Source organism: Eubalaena glacialis, chromosome 8 (assembly GCF_028564815.1).
Source record: "Eubalaena glacialis isolate mEubGla1 chromosome 8, mEubGla1.1.hap2.+ XY, whole genome shotgun sequence".
Lineage (NCBI taxonomy): Eukaryota > Metazoa > Chordata > Mammalia > Artiodactyla > Balaenidae > Eubalaena > Eubalaena glacialis.
The window spans coordinates 123,566,097-123,584,639 of NC_083723.1; the positions used below are offsets into that span (position 1 = coordinate 123,566,097).

General features: G+C 58.4%; 1 protein-coding gene across 5 annotated transcripts in view; it reads right to left on the bottom strand.

Moving 5' to 3' along the window:
* The window catches only part of WDR86 (WD repeat domain 86), a 37,033-nt gene that overhangs the window by 7,155 nt on the left and 11,335 nt on the right, over positions 1–18,543 (bottom strand). For 4 of the 5 annotated variants that reach the window (XM_061198956.1, XM_061198958.1, XM_061198957.1 and 1 more), the window contains exons 4-7: positions 16,087–16,507; positions 8,807–8,942; positions 5,644–5,747; positions 5,064–5,338 (exon numbers count right to left, since the gene is read on the bottom strand). In XM_061198956.1, the coding sequence (XP_061054939.1) occupies positions 5,165–5,338; positions 5,644–5,747; positions 8,807–8,942; positions 16,087–16,507 (835 nt within the window). In that variant the 3' untranslated portion in view covers positions 5,064–5,164. Of the gene's footprint in view, positions 1–5,063; positions 5,339–5,643; positions 5,748–8,806; positions 8,943–16,086; positions 16,508–18,543 lie in introns of those variants that run through there. The other variant, XM_061198959.1, reaches the window with a different exon arrangement.

An 18,543-nucleotide genomic window follows, 5' to 3' on the forward strand; every position in this document is an offset into this window, starting at 1 on the left:
CCGGTCCCCAGGGTCCTTCTTGGGAGCTGAGCTGCCTCTGGCCTGATCTTGCAGTTCCCAGCTGCCTTCAGGTTCCGCAACCCTAATGCCACCCTCCCTGCTCCTTTTTTTCCCCACCCAGAAATGGGAAGGACTGGGATAGGGTGGCCCCTAGGGAAGGGATCCGGGAGGAGCTCATGGGAGCGAAAGCTGGCCCTGTCTCCTCCTCTTCATCCTGCCCTGCTCTCCTGCCCTCCTGAGCCCCCTGCTCGATCGTCTCCTCCTTCCCGTGATGCAGCTCTGCCTTCCTGCTTCAGCCTCTCTGCCCCGTCCTGGAAATGTCCTTTAGATCCTCAACCACGGCAAGTGCTCTGGGGGCCTGATGACGAGGCATCGGCTCCCGCAGCTGCACCAAACGGTGGCAGACGCCCTCAGCCTGAAACGTCCGTGTTTTGTGCTTAGCTTAGTAAAGTAGGCACTTGAAATTCCAGGTTGAAATTCAGAATATATATATGTATTCAAAGTTCTTCTTTACAAAAATAAAATCTTTCATTAAATGGTAAAGTCTTAAATGCTAACCAAAGCAACTTATTTTTAATTAGCATTTTTAGATGCATTTCTGCCCTATTAAGTTCACTGCTGGCTAAGGTAAGATACCTGTCAGAGATTAAGGTATATTTTCTCCATGTCTTTGTGGGGTTTCTTGGGTATATTACAGAAGGCTATCTCTAAAGGTATGTTGTTAGCCTCTTAACAGCTCAAATAACCGTTCTCATTGCACCCTGCATCCCTCCATAAACGTGTATTGAATGAAAACCCTGTCCAGCACCAGGACACAGCTGGCAGCAGCCGGGTGCTGGATGAATCAAGTGCCAGGTGTGTTCCCAAGGCTCTCCCTGCCCTCCGGGAGTCACCGGAAGCCCCTGTGACAGAGGGCAGGTGGGCCACATGGTGGCCGTCAAGGGGCTGGCCAAAATGCTCCAGCTTTTCAGGAATCATTTTCATAAAGCTTGGAGAGCAGTCCAGTGTGAATGGGTGGAAATATTTTCTTGTCATTCTTTTAAAATGGATGATACAGATGGAAATAAAAGGTGGAAAATATATTCAAAAATTGTCAACCTAACTTTGCAATGAGTCACTCAAACTCCTAAACTGTTGTGAGTGTTGAAAATGTCTGGGTGGTCTAGAGCTTCATTTAGTTCGAGACGTTTGCTTCCGTTGACTTCTGTGAGGAAGTCAAACGTACGCCCTCAAAAGCACCGTCAATGTCTGTTGTTAAAAGAGGAAGTGTGGGCTTCCCTGGTGGCGCAGTGGTTAAGAATCCGCCTGCCAATGCAGGGGACAAGGGTTCGAGCCCTGGTCCGGGAAGATCCCACATGCCGCGGAGCAACTAAGCCCGTGTGCCACGACTACTGAGCCTGCGCTCTAGAGCCCGCGAGCCACAACTACGGAGCCCGCGTGCCACAACTACTGAAGCCCGCACGCCTACAGCCTGTGCTCTGCAACAAGAGGAGCCACCACAATGAGAAGACCGCGCACCGCAACGAAGAGTAGCCCCCTCTCGTCGCAACCAGAGAAAGCCTGCGCGCAGCAACAAAGACCCAACGCAGCCAAAAATAAAAATTAAAAAAAAAAAAGAGACCCATCTCACATAAACTTCAAAAAAAAAAAAGATTAAGTGTACAAAGGCTCTGGGCCTGTGGGGGAGGGGAGACTGAGTCGGGGAAGCAGGGTTCGCTTCCTCAGCGTTGGAAGCGGCTGAGGGCCGAGGCGATGAGGGGTTTCTAGCCTCATTTGAGACCATGTCAGACTTGGATTTGGGGCCTAGGTTGCAGCTTCTGGCTAACAAGTTACTGTCCTGGGCTTGGGCCAGGTGTGGCTTCTAGCTTCCCAAACTGCTCCTCATGATCTTGGAAAAGGCTAGGGAATTCAAGCCACACTAGCAGGTCTAGTGCTCCATTTTCCTATGAAGAGACACAGAGAAAGCCAGTTCTTGAGCTCGGGACAGTGCCGGCTATGCCCTCTCCACGCACCGGGAGACGGGCGCGGGCTTCGGTCCTGGCTCTGCCTCTAGCTGGTTGTATGCAACTTGACAGGTGGCGACTGCGTGTCACTCCCTGCTCCGGAATCACTCCCTGCTCTGGAATGCAAGAGAAGGAGCAAAGGACATTTGTGATGAAAATGCTGTTGAACAGGAGGGAGTGTGCTGAGCCTGAAGTCACAGGGCAGATGGGCTTTGGGGGGGTTCTCCTTGGAGAGTCAGAGGGAAAGGACATTCCAGACCTGGGACAAATGAGATAGCAGCTGAGTGTGCCACGTTCATGGGGTCGCAGGGGCTGTTCTAGACCCGCCAGAGAGGGTGTGCTGGGGGAAGAGACTGAGGCTGGAAAGATTGCCGAGTCCAACTACAAAGCACCCTGAAAGGCAGGCGGGGGTCTAGACTTGAGTGGTGAATACCAGGGCCGTGAGAGGGCTCCGAGCAGGAGTGGCACGCACAGGCCTGTGAGGCCGACGGGGTCAACGACGGGAGGCTGCGGCGAGAACGTGCTGCACTCGGTCCGATCTGATGCCCATCACTTGTATGAATTTCTGTCTGCTCTTGACTCTGGTGACACTGCCATGTCCTGTCCTTGTTTTCCTGCCCATATGTCCTATAAGTACTTCCTGTCCTTCCCCTACCCAACTGAAGGTATTTATCAGAATCAAGACTATATCATCGAAGGCAAAGAAACATCTTGTGGTTATCTGGTCTTTATATCCTCCTCTACATCTAGCAAAGCCCTCTATGTTGCTGAAATAAAAATTACCCAACAAAATTGATAAAACTTTAGCCAGACTCATCAAGAAAAAAAGGGAGAGGGCCCAAATCAGTAAAATTAGAAATGAAAAAGGAAAAGCTGCAGAAGCACAAAGGACCATAAGAGACTGCCACAAGCAACTATACAGCCATAAAATGGACAGCCTAGAAGAAATGGAAAAATTCTTAGAAAGGTACAATCTCCCAAGACTGAACCAGGAAGAAATGGAAAATATGAACAGACCCATTACGAGTACTGAAATTGAATCTGTGATTTTAAAAACTGCCAACAAACAGAAGTCCAGGACCAGATGGCTTCACAGGCGAATTCTACCAAACATTTAGAGAAGAGTTAACACCTAGCCTTCTGAAACTCTTCCAAAAAATTGCAGAGGAACACTTCCAAACTCATCCTATGAGGCCACCATCACCCTGATGCCAAAACCAGACAAAGCACACAAAAAAGAAAATTACTGAAAATAAAATTTACCCAAATATGTCATGCTGTATAAATGCAAAATAGCGGTTTTTCACTTCTTACTCTTTCTCTGGGAGAGGCAGGCTGGAGAAAACGAACGCAGCAGCCGTTTTAGGATCTGCCCCCAGTGGTTGGATAAGCTGCCTGCCCTGCTAGCCAGAGCTGTGGAGGCAGGAAGGCAGCATCAGCTGTCAGCACCAAGGAGCGGGAGTCTGCTTACTCAGACTGCCTCTGTCAGCAAAGCAGACTGAGAAGGTGACTAAATCAGCGCAGGTACTCAAGGTGGTTCTCTCTGCCTGCCCTCCCTGAAGTGCGCTTCAGCTCCCCCGAAAGCCCCTCGGGGTGGGCCTGCCGTTGTAACCACAGCCTCGGGCCCTGGAGAAGAACCGCTAGGAAGTGAGCGCTCCCAGACACGACAGGCCGCGCACGTGGAACCCCTCACCTGTACTCTGTGCTGAGTCCCACCCAAGGAAGGCTGGGTGATGCCGCTCTGCAGGTTCTTCTCACCGGCCAGCCTGTTTTCCTGGCGAGGCCCCTGGGTTCCCAGGGTTTGGGGGTCGGGCCTAGAGCCCATCACAGAGGTATGCAACCCTTTCTACGGCCCCTGGTGTCAACACCCTGTACCTGTTCCCAAGGGGGTGGGATCCACCCATCAGGCATGGACCTGGGCACCCCAGGGAGCAGGTGAAGCCCGTCCTGCTGCGCATCTTGCATGAAGACGCCGGCGCACCCACCTCTCTGCGTCAAGGGCTGCCTCTGCCCGGGGAGGCTTGTCCTTGGCTAGACGCTGAGCTCTCAAGGGCGGACACCGTCCTCTGCAGCGTTTCCTCTTCCTGCACGGGGCGGGGGGCCAGCCAGGGCCTGGCATGGAGGGCCCTGTGGGTGCGGAACGTGGGCCCCTCCCGGAGCGAGACGGGCTGCTGGGGGCGGCTCCCCTCAGGGCCTCTTAGGGTCTGAGCCCCACGTCCCCCTTCATGCCCTCCGGCCAGGTGCTCCAGCTGTCTCCTGTGTACACCGCCAGGGCCTTCGCCACGCGGGGCGCGGAGCTGGCCCCTGTGCGGGGGCCTTTCTGCTCCACGCCTGAGAGAAGGGGCCTCCTCGATTCCGGCGGAATAGCAGCGCGTCCCCGCTGTCACCCAGGCAGCTAAGGAGCCGGTTCCTTGCTCCCTGGCCTCTCCCATGCCACTCCGCACTCGAGTGGCGCTGCAGCGACACTGGAGGGGCTGTGAGGCCGCAGCCCCTGGGGCCAGGCCCAGGCGGGCGTGAGGCCCCTGCTTCCCGGCACCCCTTCTCCCTCCGAGATGGGGCTGGGACTCCGTGGGCAGAACAAAAGACGACGTGTCGCAGAGCACTGTTAAGGACCTGTATTTCGGTTCTTCACAAGTGGACAATTTGCCAAAATACACAGTCCACAGCTTTTTTTCTTTGGCCGCACCGCGCGGCTTGTGGGATCTTAGTTCCCCGATCAGGGATCGAACCCAGGCCCTCGACAGTGAGAGCGCGGAGTCCTAACCACTGGACCGCCAGGGAAGGCCCGGTCTGTGGCTTTCTGAAGCGTCCGCTTCGCTCCGCAGGAAAGGCTTGGCCTCGGAGGACCTCGGGCGCCGGGGCCGCGGGGCTGGAGACCCTGAGAGTCGGGAGGGTCCCGGGAGGGTCCCAGGAGGGCCGGAGAGCAGGCTGAGGGCTGGCCTCCGCAGAGGCTCTGGCCGAAGGAGGTGGGGACCGAGAGGCGGGCTGGGGACGCGGTGGGGGGCAGGCATGGCCTCCCCACGGGCGGCTTGGCGAGAGCTTCGGAAGTCAGCGGACGCGGAGGACAGGCACCACCGCCGCCCCGGTCCTTGCCCTCGGAGCCCCCGGTGCCGGCGGGCCGCGCTCCCTCCGCGGGTCCGTGGGCGGCCGGTCGGGGCGTCTCAGGCCGGCTGCAGGGGCGCGGCGGCGGCGCAACCCACTTTGTTGCTGAAGAGGCGCGAGAGGCTGCGCTTGGGGGCGACCGGACGCGGCGGCGGGGCGCGCGGGAGGCCGCGCACGTCCCAGAGGCGCAGCGCGCCGTCGTGCGAGGCCGTGTAGAGCACCTGGCCGTGCACCTGCGGGCGCGGGGCGTGGGCGGCGCTGGAGGGGGCGCGCCACCGCCCCCCGACCCCGCGCCTCCCCGCAGCTACGGGGTCACGTAGGTGCAGGCCCCGCCCTGCCTCGGGCCAGCGCCGGCCCGGGCCTCGGCGTGAGCCGCGAACGCCCAGGCCGCCTGATGCGCGAGGCTCTGCCCGCGGGGGAGCGCTGCTGCCTGGCCCCGCCTCCCCCCCCCCCCCCCCCTCCGAGGCAGAGGCGCAGGCGGGCTCTCCCTCGCTCAGCCAACCAGCCACGGGGCCCCGGAGAGGGCGGGAGCGCCTACCTGGATGCAGTTGATGATGAAGGCGTGGCCGCGGAACACCCTCCGCAGCGCTCCAGACTGGGCGTCGAAGGCGCGCGCGCGGGCGTCCCCGCTGCCTGTGAACACTGTGAACACACGGCGGCACTTGCCTCCCGCCCGCGAGCCCTCGTCCCCTCGGGACTCCGCAGGGCGGGGGGCGTGGATGGACAGGGCGGGGAGAGTGACGGGGACCCTCTCCGGGACCCATCCGCTCGCCTCCCAGGGATGTCATAATTGCAAATGGGAAACAGCAGAAGCCCCTTGAAAGGAAGGAGGTGGCACCTTCCCTATCTCAGTACTTTCCTGTGAGTTCAGGGTGACGCCCAGGGGCCTGGAGGCGCCCTCTGTGGGCTGCAGCCGGCTCTGCAGGACTTCGGCTGCCCCACCGCCCTTGGGCTTCAGGTCAGCCTGCCAAGTCCTTCCAGGTGCTTCCACCCCTCCTGAGTACCACCTGGGCCCAGCTTCCCACTCTCAGGCCATTTGGTGGAAGCCTTTGGTGAAGCTTAGCTTCCCTGCCGGGTGTTTCCAGCAGCTCTGAAGCCCCTGCCTCGGGGGGGGTCATCCCTCCCCCCCCCCCACCGTCTGAGCAGCCTCTTGGGACAAGGACCAACCAGAAACTCATTCCTCCCTCTCCTCAGTAATGAACTTGGCCCTCCAAACACAACCCAGCGCCTCCGGGGTTCACTAGAGGGCCCCTGCGCAACCTCTCCCAGGGGGAACCTCCCGATTCTGCCTCCCTTGGGCTTTTTCCTACATTATAACTTAGTCCAAGAGTTCTCACACTCCCGAGTGCAGGCTGGGCGCACCTGAGTTTCTGATTTAAGGCGGTCTGGGGTGGGGCCTGAGAACCTGCATGTCTAGCCAATTCCAAGTAATGCTGATACTGCTGGTCAGGGACCACACTGACGGCACTGGCCAGAGAAACTCCCTCGTCCACTTATCATCTTAGCCCGGGTTCTCCCGGAAGCTGACCCTGAAACTAGGTTTTGAGTGCAAACAGTTTATCTGGCAGGGCATTCCAGGAAGTGGGGAGAGAAACAGGAAGGAAGGAGGACTCCCATGCAGGTGTGTTAGGGAGCAGGTGACTGCTGGGGGCCCTTGGGAGAAGGGGCGGACCGGGTCTCAGAGTTGTTCCACCCAGGGACAAGGACACTGGGCTACTTATCCGTCAACTCCCAGCCCTCCCATGACCTGCCTCGCAGGAAAACACCCTGGGGCAGAGGACCTCAAGTGCTGCAGCAGGAAATGCCCCTGAGCGTGGTACCCATAGCATCTGCTACAGCCACCCAGCAGCCTGAGTGAGCCACAGTAAGCACCCCCTGGGGGCTCCCTGTCCTTGGGGTGTCTATTCCTTATCCCATTTCCTGTGTCACCTGCCTAGTCCCAGGTTTGCTGCTAAAGCTACTAGCGCATGTGGACTTGGAGGGGAAGTTTCATTTCTCGGCCTCTTCTGCTCCTTTCCTGCCTTCCCCTCCACCAATGCACTGTGGTTACTGGGCATCCTGAGGGTGGGAAGAGGGTCCAGAATTAGGTCTGATCATCCTGTAGCCTGTTGGCAAAGACCAAGGACCAAGTTCCTTAACAGCGGGCAGCAGGTAGGGTCTGTGGGATTTGCTGCAGCGGCAGGTTTCATCCCAGCTGCTGCCACGGGGAGGCGCTCTGGGCAACGTTCTTCTCTTTAAATTAGAGGTCCCCCACAGGAGCAGAGCCATAATCACACTTACAGGCTTGGACACAAAAACAGGAAAAAGATCATTTTTCTGCGTCAGACACCTAAATCCTGAGGGCATCTCACACTCTATTTTCGGAAATCCATTCTATCTTCATCTAACACCTGTGCTGTGAAGTCAACTTGAATTTTCCACTGTGGCTCCTCCCCCACCCGAGTCTGCTCCCTCACTGCTGTGCTAGGAAGATGGTTCTCAGGCTCAGCTTCGCCTAGGGGGGCTGGCTTCCTGCTGCAGGGGTGTGTGTGTGTGTGTGTGTACGTGTGAGAGAGAGAGAGAGAGAGAGAGAGAGGGAGGGACGGAGGGAGGGAGGAAGGACGCTGATAGCAAAATATAACATTGGGGATCGTTTTAGGAAAGAGATATCCAGCAAGCTGGGAGCCCCACTCCCATGTAGGTGTGGTGAGGTTGTGGGCTTTGCTTCCCCAGAACAGTGCCTGTCTTCTGCGTGTGTCTGAGGTGTAAACAACTGGTGGCAGCCCAGTTGGACAGAGCCAGGAAAGCCCAGATGTGTGACAGTTTGAGACCTGTGGGACAGAGAGCTTGCTGACTACCCAGTAAGCCACGCTGCCCTTCTTTCTTTCCAAAATAACCCTGATTAATCCTGGCAGCCATATCCCCAGATAAAAGTTTTTATTATTCTGTCTCTTTTGCAGGCAGTGGTCAGAGAGATGTATGCAGAAGTCTTTGGGTGGAGTTTCCAGGAAAGATCTTTAAAGGGGCCTACTCATCTAGGAGACACAACCTTTTGCCCTTCCCTCCTCTTCTTCCTGCCTGCCTAAAACATATGATGGCTGGAGCTCCAGCAGCTATCTTGAACCATGAGGCGCCCCCGTTAAAGATAGCCGATACATGCTAAGGATGATGAAGTAAAGTGAAAAAAGGAACCTGGGTGTCTAACAACTTTGTGGAGCCATCCGTTCCAGCCTAGACCGCCAGCCTCTGAAATTCTTCTGAGAGAAAAATAAACCACTATCTCATTTAAATCCCTGTTATCTGGACTTTCTCTTATCTGTAGTCAAACCTAATGCCAAGTGAAGCCAAACCCATGCGGCCCTCAAGTCTGACTGGAGTTAAGTGGTGTCACTGTCTCGAGAATTAGAATGTGTCCTTGAGACCTGCTCTTGACCTGAGGTCCTCTGAACACGCAGGTCGCTGCACGTCCTAGCGGGGTAAAGGTGGGGAGGAGCCCCTACACCCTTATTTGGAACTTCTTTCGCTGGAGGAACAAACACGTGCACTGAGGGTGCACAGCCGCCGCCCTTGGCCGCTGACCAAACTGAGTGGCAGCTGAGGCTCCAGGAGGGAAGAGTGCAGTCAGAAGCAGCAGAGAGGTCTGGGCGAGAGCAGATGTGCTGGGGGGCAGGGCGTGAAGGGGACAGGCAGGCTGGGGCTACGGGGAGGGCGGGGTCACTTACAGGTGCCCGCGTGGTACTTGAGGGCGCTCACGCTGTGTCTGTGGGCCGCGAACGTGCGCACACGCTCGCCCGTGTCTGCCAGCCAGCACTTGACGGTCCTGTCGGCGCTGCCCGAGTACACGTGCCGGTTCACCAGCTGGCGGGGGGTGGGGGGGGGGAGGGTTGGCACCGGACACGGGTACCGCTGACCGTAGGGGGCACCCCGGAAGCCCCTCCAAACCTCTCTCTGTGGAACGTGGAGGGGCACATGCAGGTCTCAGTGGAGACACTGTGGACAAGCCAGAAATGCCCCTGCCCCTGGGTCGCCCCCCCACCACTACCCACTCCAGCACCCAAGGTCACGATGCTCCTCCCTTCCCCTCAGGGCCGTGTAGCTCAGGCAGACCCGGCTTCAGATCCTGACTGGTCCTTGGCCAAGTCAGTGACTGCTCTCAGCGGCTTCCCCCGCAGACAAGGATCACGCCAGACCCTTCCTTGTGGTGCTCAGACACGACCGTGCAGCACGCAGCACCCTAAGAGCAAGGACCAGAAAATGTCGGCCGGCACCGCTGCTACTACTGCCAGGTGTCTCTCTTTTGCAGTTTCCTACAGCTTGGCCCCCGGGAAGGTCAATGTGACTCCACCTGTAGCTACTTCTGTTCCCTGGTACTGTTCCAGCTGAGAAAAGGGCACCCGGGGCAGGGCTTTCACACTGGACTTCTGCTTGGGGAAAGGAGATAGGAGAAAGCTCTAGAAGTAACCTGACTGACCGCAGTGTGTGTAAGGTAGCCCTCTGCTGGGACCGGAGCTGGACACCCAGGGGCCATCACGGGGGCCTGCCCCCCTGCCCCTGGACACAGGTTCCCCCACTTCCTGCTTGCCGCTGCTAGCTGCAGTGGCATTCACACCCCTGCTTGGCGTTGCAGGAGATTAGGAAAGGGCCTGGGAGACAAGGGAAGGGCATGAGGAAGCCCCCCTCCCAGGAGCACCCCTGCCAAGAGGGACAGGGTACTAGCGCGAGGGAAGCCCAAAGACAATTGAAATAATTCTGCAAATTTCCCTACAGCAAACACCACGCAGCCCAGAGAGCTCCCGACCAGCACAGCACCTCTGGTTATTGGAGACACGGACAAGAACCGAAGGCTGGCGGAGTGGGGTACTCAGCTGCTGTTAGCTGGCTGATGGCACCAGGTCTCCTCCCACTTTGCAGGGCCCAGGAAGAGGAGGGCAGGCTACAAGCACCTGGGGCCCAGGGACCGCTGGAGGCTTAGGAAAGATGAGGTCCTTCTCCCAGGGGCAGCAGGCGGCGGGCCTAGTTTGTTTGTTTTGCGGGATCTTAGTTCCCCGACCAGGGATCAAACCCGTGCCCCCTGCAGTGGAAGCGTGGAGTCCTAACCCCTGGACCACCAGGGAAGTCCCCGGAATGGGCATCCTTAACTCGTCCCGAGTCCTCCTAGCTCGAGCACACACTACCTACCCATCTTGGCCACTTTCCACTCCAATTTCCACAGCTGACTCAGTTTCCCCATATTACTCTCCAGTTTAAATCCCGGAGATATAGGACTCTGGCCCAGTGCATCTTTCCACCCCACAGCCACAGCACAGGTCAAACTTGGCCTTGGGCCAATCACTACGGCAGAGGGGGTGGCATCTCGAGGGACACGTATACCTCTTGGAGGCAGAGGCTGAGGGTGGACCAAGTGGGCGACAGGCCTGGCCCGCGTCTCTCAGGCCCTGCCCTCCGGTGCTACTGGGGTGACGACTGGCCTAGCCAATGGAGCCTGGCTTCTGGCCTCTCCCGCTGGCGGTACACTCCCCGAGGACAGGGCTGCGTGCGATGTCCGCACACCCGAGGGCTCCAGCAGGGTCCAGAACATCGCCCGGTCCCCCCTCCGTCTGCCCCACCATTGAGAAGGGCAGGGGAACCTGCCTGGCATCCCCACCTGCTCTCGGCCTGCGGGGCCCCCCCTTCAGCCCTGTGCCTGGAGCCTGAACGTGGCCCAGCTTCCCCAGGTGCACATGTGTCCTCGCTGTGCCCTGAGATCCCGGGCACATGCCGTGCCCCCCTTTACAAGTCCTCTCTGTGATCCCCCCTCATCTTCTGTGGGAAAGCCGCCCTCCAGGACCCCTCCTCATGCTGCCCAGCACTGTCTGCATCCTGCCCCCCAGGCCGAGTGCCACTGGCCCCAGTGTTTCCTGACTATCCCCCCACCAAGTGTCACTCCCAGAGGCAGCCCCAGACCTCCAGGGACCACACTCTCCAAACTACCCACTGAGGCTCCCAGACCTATAATAAGGGGAGTGGGTATGGGCAGCCTGTGAGATGGAGACCCTAGTGGCACATCTAGGCCACTCGGCCTCTGCAGCTCTGTCTGCCCAGCCCCGTGAAGGAGGCACTGAGCGTCCACAGTGGCCGAGACAAAGGGAAGACGCCTCCTGCTCATAGCGGGTGTCCCGACGACGCAGGGCCTGGCGCACGTGCTTAAAAAGCAGCACACTTTCAAAGCACAGATCCTGAGCCCCGAGGCTGATAAGCAGGCGGACGCCTCACTGCTTGCTTTGGCTGGTTTCCTGAAAGGACACCCACGGGGAGGAGCAGGGCAGCCCGCGGAGACCAGAGAGGCTCAAGGCAGATGGGGAAAGCAGCACAGACCCTGACAGGGCGAGTCACAAAGGCCAGTCCAGCAGGACTCCCTCCCAGCAGCCAAGGCAGCTCCGAGAGGACGGGACGGGGCTTATGGGCCATCTCCCTGCGTGTGATCCACCCAAGCAGAGGGCAGGCCTGCGGCTCTGCTGCTGCGGCCCCAGGGGTGCGGCCTCGCCCTCCCCTCCACTCACGACAGGCCACGCACAGGGCAGCGGGAGAGAAGCAGCTGGGCCAGGTGGTGAGCAGGGCCAGGTGCAGAGCACAGCCAGGCTCCGGGCACTCAGCCTCCTGTCGGAAGTCTCCCCGACTCCAGCACAGTATGGGCCCAGACACACCTTTTGAAAACTGCTTGTTAAAAGCACAGGTTACATGTTCAGTCCTGGGTTCAAATCCTGTCTCTGCCCTTTACCAGCTGTGAGACCTTGGGCAAATTGCTTGCCCACTCTGAGCCTCCGTCTTCTCATGTACAAAATGAGAAAAAATAACCACCCTTAGAGGTGGCCGTGAGGATAAATTCAATAATGCACGCAGCCTGATCTAAGCCGGGAGCCGGTACGTATCCCTAAAAGGCAGCAGCAATCTCTGCTCCAGCCCCTCGGGCTTTGGCAGGACAGTGCTTTTGTAGGAAAAGAACGGAGGGCCTGACGATGCTGCAGACGGGCAGGTGCATGCCCCGAGCCCCTGGGCTGCCCCACACCTGGCAGAGCTTTTCCTGTCCCTCTCTGGCTGTACTGGAAATGTTTATTTTAATATCTCATTTCAAAGGTGGGTACATAGGTGTCCCATTTACCGTTTGCTATACTTTATGTTTGAAATGTTTCATAACTAAAAATTTAAAAATATGAAGGGACAGGAAAGTGTCTCCGTTTTCTCTTTCTTCACAAGGACCACCCGGTTGAGCCCAGACCCTGGGAGCCCCTCCGAAGAGCAGGGGTAAAGGAGCGGTCCCGCTCGGTGGTCAGCGGGCTTGACCTTGAGTTTGTTACTTGGAAGTGAGCCCTCACCTCTGCTCTGGCCCACCTTCTCCGTAGGAGGCCTGTGCACTCCTGCTCTGCCCCCACCTGGCTTCTGGAACCCACTGGGGTTGGCGTGCTTGACCCTGGATACACATCCCACAGTGAAGAGGAAAGGCAGAGGCCCCCCAGGGCTTGGCCGATTTCTTAGGCCTCGCCTCAGCTCCCGGAAAGTTCAGAGTGGGCCGCAGGTCTGCAAGGAGGCGGCAGGATGCTGCAGTGGGTACCTCATCCACAAGGGCCGATGGTTCGGAGACAGGCATAGGAGGCTGCATAGCTCGGTGAGCTTCCTCTCTTCTCCCCAGCCTCTGAAAAGGTGGCCCCCAAGTTTATCTCAACACACAAAAGGGCCTGACCTGTTTCCCAGGGACGGTGTAAACACCGCAGCTCCATGGAACAGGCCCCCCAGGATCCCAGTGGACACCTCACACTCAGCCTAACGGGAGACCACGGATGACAACTCCCTCGCTCTCCACCTGCCGGCACGAGTGCTTCCTCCCTAAACAATGCCAGAGGCCAGGCCGCAGGGCTCACAGAACCATCCCGCGTCTCCAGACCCCCGGGAACCCTGCCTGCCTCTGCAAGGCGTCTGGGAAGGCAGCCCACTGCTCGCCGAGCTGGGAGGGTAGGAATTCTGGGAGGTCCCCAAGGAGAGGTCCTTCCCTGGCTTAGGTGAATCAACCTGCATGTGGACGTACAGGGAAGGGACAGAGGAAGGAAACAGACATGCAGACGTGAACCGAGGGTCATCTATTTGGAGAAGGTAAGGTGAGCAGGGGCAGGGGGTGGCGCCCCCGACTCTGTGCTGTGCTTCACACTCAGCCCAGAGGTGACAGCAGGGTCCCAGCGACGGCCCCGCATGGCCAGGGTCTCACGGGCTGGGGCCGAGACTGGCAGGTGGCCCTGCAAGTTTCTGATGGCAGGGGGGACGTGGGGAAGCCCTTCTATTAAAGAGGCAGATCAGGAGGGGAGGGAAAGGGTCTTCCCCGACCCTACGGTGGGGAGAAGGAGGGACCCTGGAAAGCAGGCAAAGCCAGCACACCCAAAGGTCACCCACACATGCGTCCCCCAAGTCGCGGTACACCTAGATCTGAGTTTGTACCGGGGAAACACAGCAGGGAGACGCGATGATACAGCATCCAAGCTACAGGGGCCCTTGTGGCCCCCTCTGAGGGGACGTCATATCAAAGCAAAGGAAGCCTGGACAGCCGGGGGTCGGCGGGTCCTCCGTTTCTCGGGAAGGCGCCAGGCCATCTACTGTGGAGATGGTGGCCCTGGACCTTATCGAGCAGAATCTTATCCCCCAACTACTCTGAAAAACGGGGGCTTTTCTGCCTCAGTCCCACCGTGGGGCGAAGCAGGCTTTGACTTAACAGCTAATGAAGTAGCTAACCAACAAACCAAATAACCGCATGTTTCCTGAGTCAAGCGCCACTGCTGCTGTGGCACCAGCACGTGTGCTGCCTTTGTGCCCGTCCCTTCAGGCTCCGTTTTAGGACCGGCCTCTACGATGGGGCCCGCTGCTCCTGACACTGGGGGCGACCCTCCCCGCCCAAGCCAACAGCGTGGGCCCTGCCTCCTTCCAACTCTGACCCCAGGGGCCTCCACACACTGCACTGTGCCCACCTTCACCCCGTCCCATCCTCATCCCACCGCCCAGCAGGGCCCTCTCCCCACGCCCACCGCCCCCACCCCTGCCTGGGACCCATCCTGGACAGACCCCGGTGTGTGCTCATGGCAACAGCACTGACTTCACTCTGGGAGCCCCCCACCCCGCGCCAGGAGCTCCCCACACTACGAGTTGGCCTGGCCTTCGTGCTTCTCACGGTCTCCTGAGCCCCCTCCTGCAGAGGTCCGGCTCTGCTCCCGGGCTCATTCACTCCCACTGCTGTGCCCGACCCTGGGCTCCGCGCCCTGCAGGCTGACTCCAACATGGGAGACGGACTTGCCCCTGGGCGGTACCAGGAGACCGAGCCCAGAGACCCCGCCCGCCCTCAGGAACCCAGAGCCCGTCCCCCCATGCTCCGCCCAGGACGCATCCCCACTGCTCCCTGCACACCTCTCCCCATCACACACAGTGCTACCTCCCAGGTGCCTCCCGGTCCTCCCTTTGCCTCCCCAAATCCCAGGATCAGATACCGGGTGGCTTAGGGACCTGCTGTACAGCACAAGGAACTCTACTCAATACTCTGTAATGGCCGAGATGGGAAAAGAATCTAAAAAAGAGTGGATATATGTGTATGCATAACTGATTCACTTTGCTGTACACCTGAAACTAACACAACATTGTAAATCAACTCTACTCCAATAAAAATTTTTAAAAAAAGAAATCAAAGTTAAAAAAATAAAAAGAAAAAGAAACCAGGTGGCCAACTCTCAGCTCAGTAACAACCAGTCCCCCGCCCGCCCCCATCACTAGAAAAATGCAATTTATACAACCAAACAAACATGGGCCCTCTGGCGTTCACCAGGGGCCAGAGATCATTCTGTCCAAGCAAAGTGGAGCCCTTCTCTACTCCACTGGTCCTGGGGCCCTAGGGCTGCCCTTCACCTCGAGAACCCAAAACGGGCGTCCTGGCCTGGCTCTCCAGGGGACTGCCACACACTACTTCCTGCCACCTTGAGCCCACCCCCATCGCTTCATCGGTGGCTCCCCAGAGGCTCTGCGCCTCCGAGCGCTGCACCCCAACCTGCTCACCTCGGGTGTGGGAACTGGCCTGGAGAAGGGAAAGGGCTGTGGCCATGACCCGGGCCAGGAACATCCAGACCCTAATATCTAGATAGAGGGAGGGACCATATCGTGCAGACGTGCCCGCCAAGTGCAGGCCACACATCCTCATAGCAACACATGCTTCATAGCAACAGTATCACAGGCGGACGGGCGTCAAGAACAGGCTCTGCGTCCGCTGTCAACTCACTACATCCTCACGACCACCCGGGATGGGCACAGCTCCACGTCCGTAATCCCTAACCCAAACCTCGGCCGATGCGTTTCAGGAGTTTTAGGATTTGAGGACCACAGTCGTGTTTCCACAGCAAAGGTACACGTAGTCCCAGGAAGTGAGGTTAAACTTAACTACAACCAGCCTCATATCAAAATGAGTTCTGATGCCAAGCCTGAGAAAAAAACTTCCTTTTTTTCAACTTTTGGATTTAGGAATTATGGACCACGGTTTGTGCGTAGACGTAATCCTCACTTCACACGGAAGGAAACCAAAATTCATGTGTTGGCAACAGCCCTAAACCTGGTACCTGTGAATGTGACTGTATTTGGAAATAGGGCCTTTAAGGAGGTAATTCAGTTAAAATGAGGGCATTAGAGTGGAACCTCATCCAGTATGACTGGTGTCCTTACGAGAAGAGGGAATCTGGAAGCAGAGGGAAGACGGTGTGAGGACACCGGGGGAATGGCCGTCTACAAGCCGAGGGGAGAGGCCTCGGAGGAAACCAACCCTGCCGACACCTTGATCTCGGACTTCCGGCCTCCAGAACCATGAGCCAATCAATCTCTGTCGTTTAAGCTGCCCAGTCAGTGGGCAGCTTAAACTTTGTTCCACAGCCTGAGCTGACTGGTACACTGGGGTGGGGCGGCAGCTCAGAGGAGGAGCCAGGGGCCTCCCTGGCAGCCAGGCCGGCCTCACCTCCAGACAGATGACGGGGCCCTGGTGCTCCTGGAACACACGCAGCTGCTGCCCACTCAGGATGTCCCAGGCTCGGACGGTGGCATCCGTGCTGCCAGTGAAGGCCGTGTGGCCAGGCGTGGCCAGCACCAGGCAGAGCACGGCACCTGTGTGGCCCCGCAGTGTCTGGTGGCAGCAGCCGCTGGCCACCTGCCAGACCTTGGCCGTGCCATCCGTGCTGCCCGTCACCAGGAGCCCCCTGGCCACGGCCTCCTCCGCGCACGGAGCCCCAGGGAGGTCCTGGGGGGCAGAGTAGGCTAGAGTCAGCACACAGTTGCGGTGGCCCCGGAACTCCCGGGCCACCTGCCCCTTGTCCACACTCCAGGCTCGAGCTGTCCGGTCGTAGGAGCTGCTGAAGAGCTGGTTGTTGGCGACCAGGATCCTGGTGGCAAGAGGGGAAGGGTCAGGGGTCAGAGCGCGCAGGGCTGCCCGGCAGGCTGGCGTCGTACGTGTTCAATGAGCCCAGGTGATGGGTGAGAAGAATGAATGGTCCCAGTGACTGGGAGACCCGAGTCTGAGAAAATCTCAAGGCTGAGGAATCTCAGGCCCCCTGCAGGAGCGGGGCAGTGAGGGAGCCAGGAGAGCCCAGGGTGGGCAGGGGGAGGGGGGAGCAGAGCCTGCCAAACAGTAACTATTCATGACTCCTATTCTCATCTTGATGTATGCTAAGACTTTCTCTGCAGAAAATACACATCTGTCTCTAGCATAGAACTCTGTGTATAACTTCAAAGGGCATGAGGGTGGACCCTAATTTACACAACACCCCCAAAGGGCTGCGGCCTGAACCTGGAATGGGGCGTGTCGTCTGTGTGGCCACAGAGGGGTCAGGACCCCCATCTCAGTCTCAGAGGCACCTGGTGCCCCCTCTTTTAAAAGGTCTTGCCTGGGAGCCTAGCACGGGCAGGAGGAAAGATGGACACGGAACAGAGCAGACCTTCCTTCCACGGCTTCTCACCTCTGGGCAGTTCTCACTTCCCACAAGTCATTAAGGACGCAGCACAAGAAAAGCACACTCTCTACTGATGGCTTCTTCCCTAACGCCAGGAGGTACGGTTTTCACCACGTGTGTTTCTAAAGGAGAGTGACGACGTGGTGCCTCGGGTGATGTTCTGGCGGCCCGAGTCCTGCCAGGTGTGGCCTGTGACGGCAGGGACGCCAGGCCGGGCAGGTGCCCCCAGAAGCTCACACACCTGGCCCGGCTCTGAAAACACGAGAAGCGTAGTCCACGTCCTCACCTTGGAGCCATCACACATTTGTGAGCACAGTTACTTCATGATGCAAATATGCACCCTGAGATGTTTAGAAGAGTCAACTGCTCAAAAGCAGTGTGTGTGTGTGTGTGCATGAGTGCATATGTGTACTTGTGTGTGAACATCTGTGTGTGTTGTGTGTGCACTCGGGAGAGTCTACACCTGGCAGAGCATCATTTCTAGCCTTCATTGTCCAGATTTACTTTTGAGGAGCCACTGATTCGTTTCCAGGTACAACCTGAGGGCCGGCTGGTCCCCTGAGATGTGGCCTTCTTCCACCCACCCCATCCTCTGTCAGCCCTTCCAGCCGCTCACAGCCTCACTAGAGGAGGCGCCCCAGGCCCACACTTTTACCTCAGTCACAAACTTCTTTCTCAAGAAAGAGTGTGGAAGAGGCCAGCAACAGCTGAAATCCGGGTCCCAATCCCAGCCCTCCTCCGCCCCGGCCTGCGTGGTGCTGGCTGGTCTCCCAGGTCCCCGGGCCTCGCCTGCTCTATCTAAGGGGTGTAGGGGGGATAAAAGCTCAGCTGCAGGAGGCGGGGGCTGGGGCGGAGCTCTGCGGGGTCCCCACTGGGGTCCTTCTCCACTCAGAGCCATCCTGAGGCAACACGACCCTTCTGCCTTTCTGCTCAGGGATGCTCCCCCGTTCCCGCCCTGCGGGAGCACCGTTCCGTCTGCAGGCAGCTGGTACTCCGGGCAGCTAATGATCGGGCTGACCCACCATTTCCACCCACCGTGCGCTGGAACATTAGGCCAGACGGGTCCCACCCGGACCCAGGCTCCACAAAGCTCAGGCTGCCAGCATCCCCTCTGGCTGAGAACATCCTTCCGTCCCTGCCCCCCACCCCGCCAAACGCCCGCCTGCACGGGGCCCTTTCCCTGCTTAGTTCGCTGCCCGGGCAGCTGCCCTTCCTGGCCAGTGAGGTCACGAGGGCCCCGGTGCCCAGACTCCTGCTCATACCGGCCATTCCCTCGGGAGTTTGTGACGGACGGCCCCAGGTTGCAGAAATAGTGTCCAATTGATCTGATCACCAAGGAATCTCCATGGCTCAGGTCAGACCCAAACGCAATGCGTTTTTGCAAAAATTCAAACCTCCATGAGGAGGGTCTGGGATATTTTCAACAGCAACACGGAGAGGAGAGGTTTATAAACGCCCGCGACTCCCTC